This window comes from Diadema antillarum, unplaced genomic scaffold, assembly GCF_040938485.1.
Source record: "Diadema antillarum isolate AM-2024a unplaced genomic scaffold, OU_Dant_1.0 seq00000693_RagTag, whole genome shotgun sequence".
NCBI classification, from domain to species: domain Eukaryota; kingdom Metazoa; phylum Echinodermata; class Echinoidea; order Diadematoida; family Diadematidae; genus Diadema; species Diadema antillarum.
In genome coordinates, this window is record NW_027271598.1 from 1,289,926 (window position 1) to 1,303,037 (window position 13,112).

At 36.6% G+C, this 13,112-nt stretch overlaps 1 protein-coding gene across 1 annotated transcript; it reads left to right on the top strand.

Moving 5' to 3' along the window:
* Positions 1-1,946: 1,946 nt before the first annotated feature.
* Positions 1,947-8,818, top strand: LOC139737473 (uncharacterized). Its single transcript, XM_071648148.1, has 6 exons — positions 1,947-2,140; positions 4,017-4,127; positions 5,441-5,514; positions 6,038-6,181; positions 7,068-7,146; positions 8,690-8,818. The coding sequence occupies exons 1-6, from the start codon at positions 2,039-2,041 to the stop codon at positions 8,795-8,797; spliced, it is 618 nt and encodes a 205-aa protein (XP_071504249.1). The 5' UTR covers positions 1,947-2,038; the 3' UTR covers positions 8,798-8,818.
* The last annotated feature ends 4,294 nt before the right edge of the window (positions 8,819-13,112 follow it).

Here is a 13,112-nt window from a genome sequence, read left to right on the forward strand (position 1 = left end):
CCTTGCACGAAATCAGGAATCATAAATTCATGTAAGGTCGAGGAAACCTGGCTTTATATGTTCACCGAATCTCCCCTGCTCGTCTGTAAAGAGACGTTCGCCCTCCATGTTATCTTGTGTTTATGGGCTAATTGCTTCTGTGATCCGCAACATTACACAGAAACAATCTGGTATCTTCATCACCATGGATACTCTCTGAGGACAAAATCAATATTGTGGTGATTAGGAAGTATGTTTTGCTACTGGGCGCGCGATTTACACATCAAAGGAGTCACGGACAGTGTCCGTATAAAGTATATTGACGTCGACAGACAGTAACCCATCTGTGTATCGGACGATTACGTCTCACATTCCTTTGTGGCCAAGTCTGGATGGACTTGGGAAACAAATCGTTTCAGAGGTTGATACTTGGGCCATGTCATAGTGCATCATTCTGTATTGACTCTTTTTTTTTTAAACATTATCTCGGACGAGAATTTTGTTTAATAGTTATAATCAAATGTATCGTCATGACATTCCAATGTGCATCATGCTCTATGAAATCAATGATGGTAATACAGTCCAACACAGGTGAAAGCCTCATCTACAGATGATACAAATTGATATTTCATCATTTTTCCCACCCACTGCGTTGAATCAGTGACCGTTCTCTTTTAAAGAAATAATATGAAACATGCTTGCGACATTTTCAGCCTACTGCATATTCTATAACAAATACCTTCTCTTTTCTAAGAACATAGGTTAAAACTTTACAGAAGATGTTGGTTTATCGCCTTCAATCTCAGAGCAAGAACACTGTTTTCCTGTTTACATTTGCTTCGACACATTAAGCAAACATTGGATGCCCTTTTACAGACGTCATCGGCCCCTTCATCCCCTCATTAAGCCCAAGCCGATCTAAATAGCTGTCTGACTTATACTTGTAAGTGGTATATTCAGTAACTCGCTTCCGCTCAAGTGTGGCATAGTAACAATCGTGTACAGTTTCCGGTTTAAAAGAAAATCAAAAAAAAAATACCATGAAAAAGCACGTCGCGACATTGATTTAGGCGACTCTAAAAACTGTGCTAGATAATATCAATTTAATTATTACCACATAATACTGAACGCATTTTCAAAGAATCACCTTGTTCTTCGTTGCATTCATCCGAATTCATGACTCTCCGAGCTTAGAGGCTTATGGTCTAAACATATACATTCTACCGAGATCAGTATTTCGCGAAATTCGCTGTCATTCCGTTTTGTCAATTACACAATGAAAAAAAAAGCACCGAACAAAACTGTGAGTGGAGTCTATCTGGGTATAATGTTTGTTAAAGAATACAAAGAAAAAACAAAAGAACTCTGAGAGCGCAGACCTCTGCCAAGCAGCTCATTTTCATCTTTTCCTTCAAGTTTGATCAGAATCCGTGTGCAATTGTTTTGGTTATTTTGCATACAGACAAACAAACAAACAAACAGACAAACAAACATACAAACGCACGCCGACAAAAACATAACCTCCTTGGCTATGTTGACGGAGGTACCATTGGGGCCTATAAGAAAAAAAAAAAGCTTGTTTGACTGTACTGATCCCGTTACATTACTTGATTATGTAGGATTACAGTGATTGGATAGACGATCAGACAACTTTTCAATTGCCAAACTTCCTTGTCGGGGTTTCTAAGGGGTGGGTCGGGCTGGGATTCCTATTCGACAGTGTAACAAACACTAAAAAGCATAGATGTTTATATTGCATTAATATGGTATCAGATACAGGGGTAAGAAGGTCATAAAATCAGAAGAGAGAACGCAAAATAGCATGTAGACTTAGGCCAAGGTCCAAAGCACTATTCAAATTTGCAAAATATTAATACTGACGTAGATGCCTTATGGCCTTCGTTCGGCGGTACATAGTTTGATATAGCGTTCTGCATGAACATTAACACATGACTATTGAGGTTCATACTACTCTCCATGTATAACGTATCGCACCTCCCTTTCATAAATCATCGTGGCTAATTAAGAGATTATCTGTGGACTGTAAAATTTCTTCAACATGGCGTTGTGCAGCTGCGTGACCCTGCTGGTAGAGAACCTGTTGCTACTCGCAGCCTTTGGCGCTTCCCTGACGGTTGCTATCACCGTCACTCTTCTCATGGCAAGTACATTGGACACAGGACAAATAACAGTCTTTAACCCTTTCTGTGAGAATAGTATGAATCTCAAACAATCTGTTTTTTTTTCTTTTCCTGCATAGATATGATTGAGGATTAATTTCCAAACACTCCACTTTATATTTAAACATGTTTTGATTTGTTCGTTGTTTTATCTAATTGCCTTTAAGATTTTTCCATTATCCGTTGTTGTTTTTTTTCATCTCTCCCATTTTACTTTATGTGTTTCCAACTGCATGTTTGTATCAACGTTGGTTTCAGTTTGTACGTGTCCATTAAACTGTATATTGTATTCATTGTATGTGGACCCCATGGCAGAACAGCGTTGCCATGTTGGCAACGCTGAATATGGGAAATCCACCCGTTTTTATTGTTTTTATATGGAAATAAATACCATACCATACCATACCATGCCATACCAGGTAAATGTGCACAAGTTTCGCACACAATCCTATGGCTAGCAAATCAAAGTGGTATGCAGAGGGTTAATGATTATTATGTGATTAATCGTCTTAATGGTAGGCCTCGCCATACAGGCAACAACATAAAGGCAGAGGAAAACCGAAAAGGGAATTCGGGAAATATGAATCATATAGGCCAGAAATCTGTGAAAAGATTGGTTATTGCAACTTCCTCACGTCCAAATTTCAAGAACTAAAATGTAAGGATATACGACACGCTTTTTATTTGTGCATGATGATACTATTATGGTATTTTAAATGAATGCATTGCGTTTAAACACCCTATGTGCTAAAGACCAGGCTGCATGATAACTTCAAAACCGATTTCCTTTAAAAACACACACACACGCACACAAACACACACACACACGCACACACACACACACACACACATTAAACTTGTGTTTCTTTGATTACTAGTTTTCTTACAGTCCCTATGGTAGGTTTTCTTTAATGAAGTTTGACGTAAATTTATTATCTAAACTCATTAAGAAGTCTAGAGTCTGAACGGTAGAAAAAATACCAATTTGCCAAAAGTTCACATCAAAAGAAACATGATAATGTCCGCTAACTTCATTAGGTTGGTAATTTGTTACAACACTTGCATCATTATCACGTGTTATCAGGTCATATTGCTTTGTATCCGCAGCGAACGAAAAGAAAAGGCAAACTCTAATCGTCATGCTCTCTGGAGAAACATAAATCCTACGAGGATTTTATTGTATGCTTTTAACAAAAAAAAAAGAACAAAAAAAGATTATCTGTACTGGCTGAAGGATCCAAACAATGATGACAACAATGGTATACCTTCACAGCTGACTTTCCTTAGCTCAACCATAACTCTCTAACTAATCTCAATTACGTGAAGGACGACCAATTGACTTGGAACAGAGAGAGATACATAATATTGGTCTTATCTGTTCTTTCTATCCCAATGAAACACCTTCAACAAAAGTGATGCCATATGGTTAATGATGCGTTCTATTTGTCCTGCGTATTTTAATTCATTAAATCATTATACTAACGTTCAAGAACTTCTTATTCGACTTTGCTCATTATTCTAAATCACAAGGGCATTTACAGTTCGATTTACCAAACAACGTCAACCAAGCACAATAGAAACAGTATGCAAAGTGCATACTAGGTATTACAAATATGTCTTACATTTTATGAAACGATTTATGGTTTCACTTTTGAATTACCTCTAACAAAATTGTACACTATTCAGCAATTCTTCATTTCAATGTCAGTGTTATCTGATACACAGTTTTTGAACTATTCACATTGAAACTCATGTAATGTTACATTAGGAGATGAAGATGATCATAGAAGCTGAAAATCACTGAAATTAAAATCAGAATCGCAGTTCATATAACTCTAATGTTTTGCTCCTCGACAGCGCGACTTCGATGGGGATTGCCCACTTTTCCCGACCATCCCTACTGATACGTTCTTCTTTATTTTTACGGCAAATGACGTCAGCAACTGCAAGTTTGTCATGGCATTGAATGTGAGTACAACCAATATACCAGTCGTCTTCCCAGACACTCCTGCCAGACTTTTGAAAGAACAAGGCTTGCTGTGGGAGTGTCTGATAAACGGATAATATAATAGAAGTACTTGACTCTTTCACAATGTATGGCACAGATAATACGTATCCAAATATATATATATATATATATATATATATCCAAATATATATATATAAATATATATATATATATATATATATATATATCTATATATATCCAAATATATATATATATATAAATATATATATATATATATATATATATCTATATATATATATTTGAAAGGAATGTGAAATTAACTGTATAGAAATGGAAGTTGATAAAATATGATTTTAATGACACAATTCATTTACAAACGATGACACAACCATTCCTCTAAATCATATTGTGTTAATACCTATATAGTGATATACATAGCCATAATAGCTGGAACGTTTTCAAAAAGTTTTCTTCCAGTTTCTGTCGGAATGTCCTCTTAATCCTTCTTTCACGCAATACAAAAACAACAACATGTTCTGAATGTTCAATTTCTAGATATGAAGAGTTTGTTCGCAAAAACCGGTAAGTCCATATTTGCCAAATGGAGATGTTTGCGAGTAAAGGTCAAGAAAAATAAAGAAAATAATAAGAAAATTGTTGCTTCTTTTGACCATAACTTCAAAAATGTACCTTTTCATGTAGTGACCAATATATATCAGTTAAAAGGTATTATTTTGTACTTTATGACAGAGACCGTACTTCAAAATCTTCAAAAATGGACTTATCGGTTTTTGCAAACAAACTCTTCATATTTTCATTATAGTGTGATGCTACGAACAAAAAGCAATAATGAAATTAAAACAGAATGAAATGCGTGACTTGACTCTAAAATTTCGTTCAATTTTGATATTTTTCCAAACATATTGAATAAAAATAAAAATACAATTTTCGAAACATAAGATATAAAGGAGGAGAGAGAGAGAGAGAGAGAGAGAGAATTCGTATTACATGTACCATGAATCTTGAGCAAATTAATCTTCACTACCAGAGAAAGCTTAATTCACAAATCAAATTAATAACTGTTCATAAAAGATGTATGAAATTATTGCGCGCATGTAAAGCTGCGAAAGTTCATTATTATGTGTATGTTGGCGATTGTAATGTTTCAAGCACTTGTACGCGATGAAGATTTCGCATAATCGATGGACTACATCAGTACTCTGATACTACCTTTGTGAAATCCGACATGTGGTTTCTGAAACTAAACATTTGCAGTACTAGTAAGTGTAACTCTTGTGAAACTATTTTGCAGTATGTTACAGCTGGAATGGCAGTGTTGGCCATGGTCCTGTTGACTATCAGGTTCATACGAAAGACAGTTGTGCCGTAAGTATATTGGTTGTCAATGTTAAGTTTCACAGCCGAGATAAATTTACACTCTTAGTTCACATCATCAACTAACATGTAAAATAACTGTTGTAAGCAACATGTGTTGTGATGAACAAATGAAATGAGTCACGGAGGTGTTGTGCCCAAAATAGCAAAATTATATCATACACCTGTAGTAAACGCGTTTTGTTCGATTAGGTGTGGATTAACTTGCAATTTAACAAGCACATAAATTGAGTTTCATACGAAAATGTAACGCTTAATCTTTCTCTTCATGTTGTTTTTTATGCTGTCATTTTAATCAATGATATGTAAACATACTAGTACATGGATAAAATTGGTATCAGGGGCCGACAATATATTGTATATAATATATGCATATACATATATATATATGGACCACGAAAGTCTTTCAATCTGAATATCATTAGTATGCAATGCATGTAATATGTTTGTATAATGTATACATACACATGTATGCTTATATAGGATATAAGTATGTAAGTGTGTGTGTCAATAGGAAAAAATCCCTCATGCCGCTCGTGGCCCTCTCGGTCTTTGCTATCACCGGGCTCCTCGTCGCTGCCTCGGCCATTGTCGTCTCGTTGGGTTTCAAGCGGCTTTGTGATGGACTGGAGAATAGCGGATTCTATACTTTCTGGAGGTAAGAATATAAATGTATTTAAGAAATGGAGAAACATGAAATCCAGTGACTCAATTCAGCTCCAATGAATGCATTTGACCTTCTGCGAACGATGTTGTGAATACGTTGTTTACACAAATATAATCATGTAATTTGAATTTCAAAGTAAAAAAACAACAACATAAGAATACTAAAACAGAAATAAATGGAAAATCAAAGTCCGACCCCTAAATAGACCCGTGCGTGATGATGGCTCAACATGTCAATATGGCCAAGGAGGTTATGAAGATTTCTTCAAATTTATATAACCTCTGCTTTAAGTATCACTGCTACATGTAAAACGTCCTCTTAAAACCAATGTGCCTATTACTGTTTGTTAGCTTATTTATAAATTTTTACTGCGCTACTGTCAGTTTTATTTTGTGTGTGTGTGTATTCTTTGTATCTTTTTTGTGTTTTTTTATAGATTTTTTTAAGGGTTAGGTGGTGCGACAACGGAGGAGGGGGTAATGCTCATGGTTCGGTATGGGGTCAATGCCCCCCCCCCCCCCATATGCCCAGTTGATGAAAAGAATCTCGGAGTGGAACCGTCTAAATGTCATGGTTTTCGTGTTTCATTTTTCGATTTCTTTTCTATTTGTTGAATGAATAGTTCATTTATTTGTTTTATTTGTTTTATTTCCTTCTAAATAAATTTATATATATAATTATATATATATATATATATATATGTGTGTGTGTGTGTGTGTGTGTGTGTGTGTGTGTGTGTGTGTTCAGCCCCAACTCCCTACCACTGGTTGCATTCCCTCTCTGCCTTGGGAGTGGCAATCATTTACCTTCTAGTGTAAGTACTATTCACACTAAAGACTAAGATAAATCTCTCACTCTCAATGTCTCTAATGTCTAGCTGCGCTAGTTGGCAAGGATTTGTTGGCTGGGGTAACTACAACGGGTCGCACTTCTATGACTACTTGTTCACCACACAGGTAAGGGCGCCTTTTTAGAAATACAAAACGTTTCAGAACTCTATAAATTTCTCTTAGAGTGTGAAACAAAATCAACAAATGATTTGACCTTGTTTATAAGTGTTGTTGGCGGTATCGTCGGAAAGGCAAGATTAAATCTTCTCGAATGATCATGACCATCTCAATTTTCATAAAATCGGGGGGGGGGGGTGTTGTCCTGTCTCTGCCGTATACGTTTGTAAAAGGCAAACCTTTTCCATTTTTGGGGTGTTTCTGACATTAATGAACCACGTTAATCAACTTTGATTGTTACAATTTGAGAAAATTTAGTTTGATGAATGATTTTTTCCTGAATCAAGCTAAAATGACAGAAATATCAAACTTTTGCTTATTTACTTTTCCATTTGGAGGCATTGTATTGCACTGCAAGCGTTTAAAATCTGCTCTCATTTAGAAATTGCATAAACCTAGAACACATGGAATAGAAGTAATTCGTAATAAATAACCTTTACAGTCGAACAAAAAGGGAAAAATCTAGTGTGATCAAAAAGTGATTGTGAAATTGGCATTACATCAGTTCATCATTACATTGGCCGAAAATAATCTCATACTAAAAATGTTTAAATTTATGACAAAGGTAAGGGCAACTTCCTACCAGTCCGTTTTATGAAAGTCTTGAGAGAGACTTTTCACTCATAAGACACACCAATGGGAAATGGATTTTACTTCTCTACATAGCTACATTATGATATCTAAAGACTTTAATGTGAAGGCTTCATTGTGTTCATGAAACGGAACTCAGGAATATTAGGTACTAGAATGGGGAAGTTTGCCCTCTAGTGCCCTAATATATGTATATATATATATATATATATATATACATTTATATATATATATATATATATATATATATATATATATATATACATATATATACAGCCACAAGACATCCAGACAACTCAAACGTCTGCTTAGCAGATATTAAAGCTGAGGAAGACCACGGTCGAAAGCTTCACAACTCTGCCGGTTTCATGCGACATCTTCTGTTATCTACATTGTCTCAACTATATATATATATATATATATATATATATATATATATATATATGAAGGGGTCGGTGCAATATAGTGCTAACCCACACAATAGTCATTTTGAGATAATCGCTGTTGAATGTTTGGAAAGTCCATACATTGTTCATTAATAAAACATGAATGCATACATTTTTACCATCTTATTGGTTGAATTCAAATAAGATATTTTCACGGAGGTTAGAGTGAAGGATAAGAATTTTGAAAATGCATGTAACTCAATTTTGACAAAAGTGTGGGTTAGCACTATATTGCACCGACCCCTTCATATATATATGTATATAAGATGACGAAGTAGAGTGGTAATGCATTTTGACAGTCCATCTTACAGTGCTATCTATTCAGACCAAATTTTCGACGAATACATTCGTCTTCCCATGGTCGACAATGACAATTCATATAATGATAATAATATATATATATATATATATATATATATATATATATTTTTTTTTTTTTTTTTTTTTTCAATCAGATCGCCGTGTGGCTGAACGCCGGACTGTGGATCGCTCTTGCAGTGGTAATGGCGGTTGCGTGGAGATGTCTCTCGCAGATGGACGATGATATTCATGGCCTTGTTTAACTAGCACCAATGGCAATAAATCGCCTCTCCATGGTACCTGCAGTTGAAATTGGTGTCAAATTTTTGATCTCAATATTTACCTCCGGAATCTTCGGAGGTAAATATCTTGTATTGAGATCAAAAATTTAACACCAATTACAGTAGAATTTCCAGGATGAGTTTCTACTCTATATAGTGCCTGTAGTTGCCCATTTTCAACTGCTTTTAGGATATGATCTCAGTTTTGTGCAAATACACATTAGTACACATACACTTACTCAAACACAAACAAGTACACTAACCGTCCCTCTCTCTTTCTCAAACACACACAAACACACACACACACACACACACACACACACACACACTCCCACGTATATAATCGCGATCATACATGCTCATTTTGCCAGCGGAAGGGAGAGGGTGATTTGACAGTTACGTACCCCTTCATTAAAAGAAGCTGCTTTCCCAAAATCGTACATTTTTACATTTCATTAGGACTAATCAAACAAGAGGCACGTTGGTTTATCCATGAGATAAACATCTGTGATTGATTATTCATGTATTATTCAAGTGCTTGCCAGCACATCCACGGACAGCAACCACACGCATGGCAACAAAGTGTTGATTAAACCCTATATTATTTAGTGATCATGGAAATAGTTTGTCACTGCACACAACGCATATGAAATTCATGCTTCTCCGACTGTTGATTGCGATGCCTTTCCCGGTCTATGCAAAATCATTCTTTGTTTGAACATGAATTCCACAATTATTGTTACGTTGGGTAACCTTATGCTGTAACCGTTGCTTTGTACTGTATATTTCTTACGAGTGAAGTGACCAACCGACAGAGAAAATAAAAAGGTCATTTTCCGAAATGTGCACATGACTTAATTACGAGATGGCTGATTACAGTCTCCCCAATATCTCTGGAAAACATTATTAAAGTGACAAAGCGGAACAACCTCCCTATAAAGGCGTTCGACGTGACATCTTGATGAATTACGGATGCAGAATGACTTGTATTCTGTTAATTAGAAGTATGGCAATTTGGAAAACATCGTGGTTTGTTATAGTGACGTGTAATACCGTCGTAGATGTCCTAAGTATGCAAAGCCTCGGGAAATACAACACTTGGATACTGATAAGGCAACCTGTTTAAATGGGGGGGGGGGGGGATAGATCAATGACTCAGTCAAAAAGAAAATTTTGAAGAAAGAATCAGAGAAAGCAACGGAAGAACTCAAAATGAATATAATCATATCATATCTCATTAATCTTGTATTGTTTCTGTCATTCTTGAAAACGTGGTGTAAATTTTTGTCTTTGAATATATGAATAGACATGTTAATCTATGTGTTTATGTGTAGGTCACCTCGCTAATATTTCAGATTGTTCAATGATCTAACAGGATGCCGAAGCTCGATTCCAACATTTGAGATATGTTCTAGTTCACAAGAGACACAACATCTAATGTTCTGAGAATTGTACTGAGAAAGATGTAAGGCTAATAACTTTCAAAAGGTAGTAAAAACTAGGATAAACGTGAAACTCACTATAAACAATTTGATCGCAAATGGGTTAAACAGATGATTAGTATTGGTGGCAATGAGAACTGGGCAATTAACTTTTTGAGTAGAAACCAAACTACTTTATGAAATGTTTAAAACCATACAACTGTAAAAGGAAATTGAAGTTGGTTTAATGGAAATCGGTTTTGAAATGGCAGAGGTATCCAAAAACACAGTAAAAGCAAAGCAATCGTACTAAAAGGTGGGTCCCACCTTTTAATAGGATCGCTCTGCCATTTCAAAACAATTTGTATCAAATAAACATTGAGTTCCTCTTAGAATTACATGCTCTTTCACATTTCATAAGAGGTTCCTCATTTTCTCAAAAAAAAAATGTTAGAAATCTGAAGTTATGTTTCAACCAAAACTATACAATCCCTTAAAAAGGTGCCATTTTAAACATGTTAGCCCATCATGAAACAACCCCCATTTCCAATTATACCTTACTTGCGCAATAAATAGCATACCCTTGAAGTTATGATTTTCCATTTATTTTCTCTTTTTTAGCAGATCTATCTCAAATATCTCAAAATGACAAAAATGGACTTAACACGGATTGTGATCAAACTTTCCAAACATGTTGTTGCTGTTGTTTTAACTTTGTTTAAGAAGAAAAAGCAAGGAAGAAACTGAAACATGGGACCATATCAAAGAATAAATTGCCCCAGACAATTCTGACATAAAATCACACCAAAATGTGTCTTAAACCAGTCAAACAGTGTTATTAGATATACAATATAATGTCTCCCATATAATGCCACACCTACGTACACTAAATTATGAACACACAGACGTATATATAAATATATATGTATATAAAATAGCATACATACTTATGATGCAGGCCGGCAGTGCATGACAAAAGTTATAGTGCACGTAAAATATAACGATTGTCGACGATAACCACTATCGATTTGATATCGGTTTTTGCTCCCTCATTTTAATCATCGAGTACTTGAATCCCGCACCTTATCAACGCGATTGCGCCACAACCGCGATATGCTTTGCTCGATATTATCGTTATTCTCAATTCTCGCAGGCTGGCTATGCCAGCAACTTATCGGTGTGGGACTAGACTTTCAGCGGTAGATTTAAACATGGAAGCTGAAATGAACAGGTTCGCTACTTTTAGAGAGACTGATCTATATAAACAGTATCTTAGACAATAAGGACACAAAGGATGCCATCAAATACGCCCTACGAATTTTGGACTCCTACTGTTCTGAAAAAGGAATCAATCCGACGGATATTACTGAGCAAGTCAACCCAAGATTTGTGCCGCTTTCTCCGTACATTCTACGCGGAAGTGCGCCGTGGAAATGGGCAGCGTGTGGTGTGTACAGTATACGCTAAGCGCTCTTTGATCACGCTACGATATGAACTTTACTACGACATTCACAACACACTCTCGGAATCCGCATGTGCAGCAATGGGGCCTGGCACGAGCCTTGTGTTTAAATCCAGTAGATCCCTAATCCTACAAAACATCATCTAGTCTGGTCCTGGACCCACAGTGCAGTAAGTAGGGCGTCTAACGTGTTACTGTTAGTGTTACTATTAGATCCACGGTAGACCTATAATTGTAGGGTCAAGTGTTAACTAGCTCTGTCGCTCGTATATAAAGTGACGTACAGTACAGTGTACAAATACGTAGATCTAGTATAAAAACGTTAGGCCAGGGCCCCTAGGGCCCTAGACCTAACCTATTGTAGGGCCTAGAAAACGTTAGATATAACCACGTAGACCCTAGACTCTATAGTTGAATTTGGATCTTCAGGATTTTGTCTACACAGGTTCAAAGAAACTGGTATTATTGCTTGTGTAGACACGTGTAACTGTTAGAAATGATCTAGGCTTATCTTGCCTGGGTATGTATGCTATTTTATATATCACATAGTGCATGACATCTTATTGCACTATAACAAGTACCAAGCACCTCCAAATTCTGAATTTGCCCTCAGGCAATTATATTCAATTCGGCCTGCGGCCTCATTGAATATAACTGGCCTTCGGGGCAAATTCAGAATTTGTCGGTGCTTATATTGTTTTATAAAATGGGTTCAAGAATGTAGCCAATAGGAAGCGCTGAAATGAGACACACCTCCTTCCTTTACTTCAGTACAACTGCACTGCCTGTAATCCTATGGTAGATTGCCGATCGTCTGTGCGCGCGGCGGCTCCTTTGATGAATTGCATGCATACGCGTACGCGCTGTCAATCCTGTAAACAACTTCTAGTTCGGGCTGCCGGCCGGCCGGCCGGCCTGTCTTCCCTTGTGCATAACATATGTGGCGTACGTACGTATACTGTACCATACATACACTTTGTACAGTACAGTAGACCAAGCGTTATGGGACCGGACGCGTACATGGAGTCACTTTGAAGAGCAAATCCAACGATTTAGCAGGTTAATTCTCACGCCGTTTTCAGAGTATGTTGTCTAGTAGGCCTATATGAGGAGTCTATATCAAGTCTTTAAGGTAAAGGGTGCATATTCTATGTAAAATAAGTAAGTTTTCATGCGGGTGTCCGGAAACCCAACCCCCCATTATACTTATACACACTGTACTGTATGTGCGGGACTTCCGCGAGTGCGACGTGCGTAAAAGTTTGGGACGAACATCTTAGGACGTCTTGACCCACAAAGGTACGTGAAAAACGCTGAAAAATGATGTTAGTTTTCGAATTTTCGACCCATTTTATAAAACAAATGATGCACAGGATTATTTCGTGGCGTTAGTGTAGGCGTAGTGCACTCGAGG

What these genes read in the sequence shown, in the direction of transcription:
- LOC139737473 (XM_071648148.1), top strand. Translation starts at nt 2,039, where the DNA reads ATGGCGTTGTGCAGCTGCGTGACCCTGCTGGTAGAGAACCTGTTGCTA. An exon ending in ATACGAAAGACAGTTGTGCC is followed by an intron (nt 5,515 to 6,037) that starts GTAAGTATATTG and finishes GTGTGTCAATAG; the next exon opens with GAAAAAATCCCTCATGCCGC. An exon ending in GGATTCTATACTTTCTGGAG is followed by an intron (nt 6,182 to 7,067) that starts GTAAGAATATAA and finishes TCTAATGTCTAG; the next exon opens with CTGCGCTAGTTGGCAAGGAT.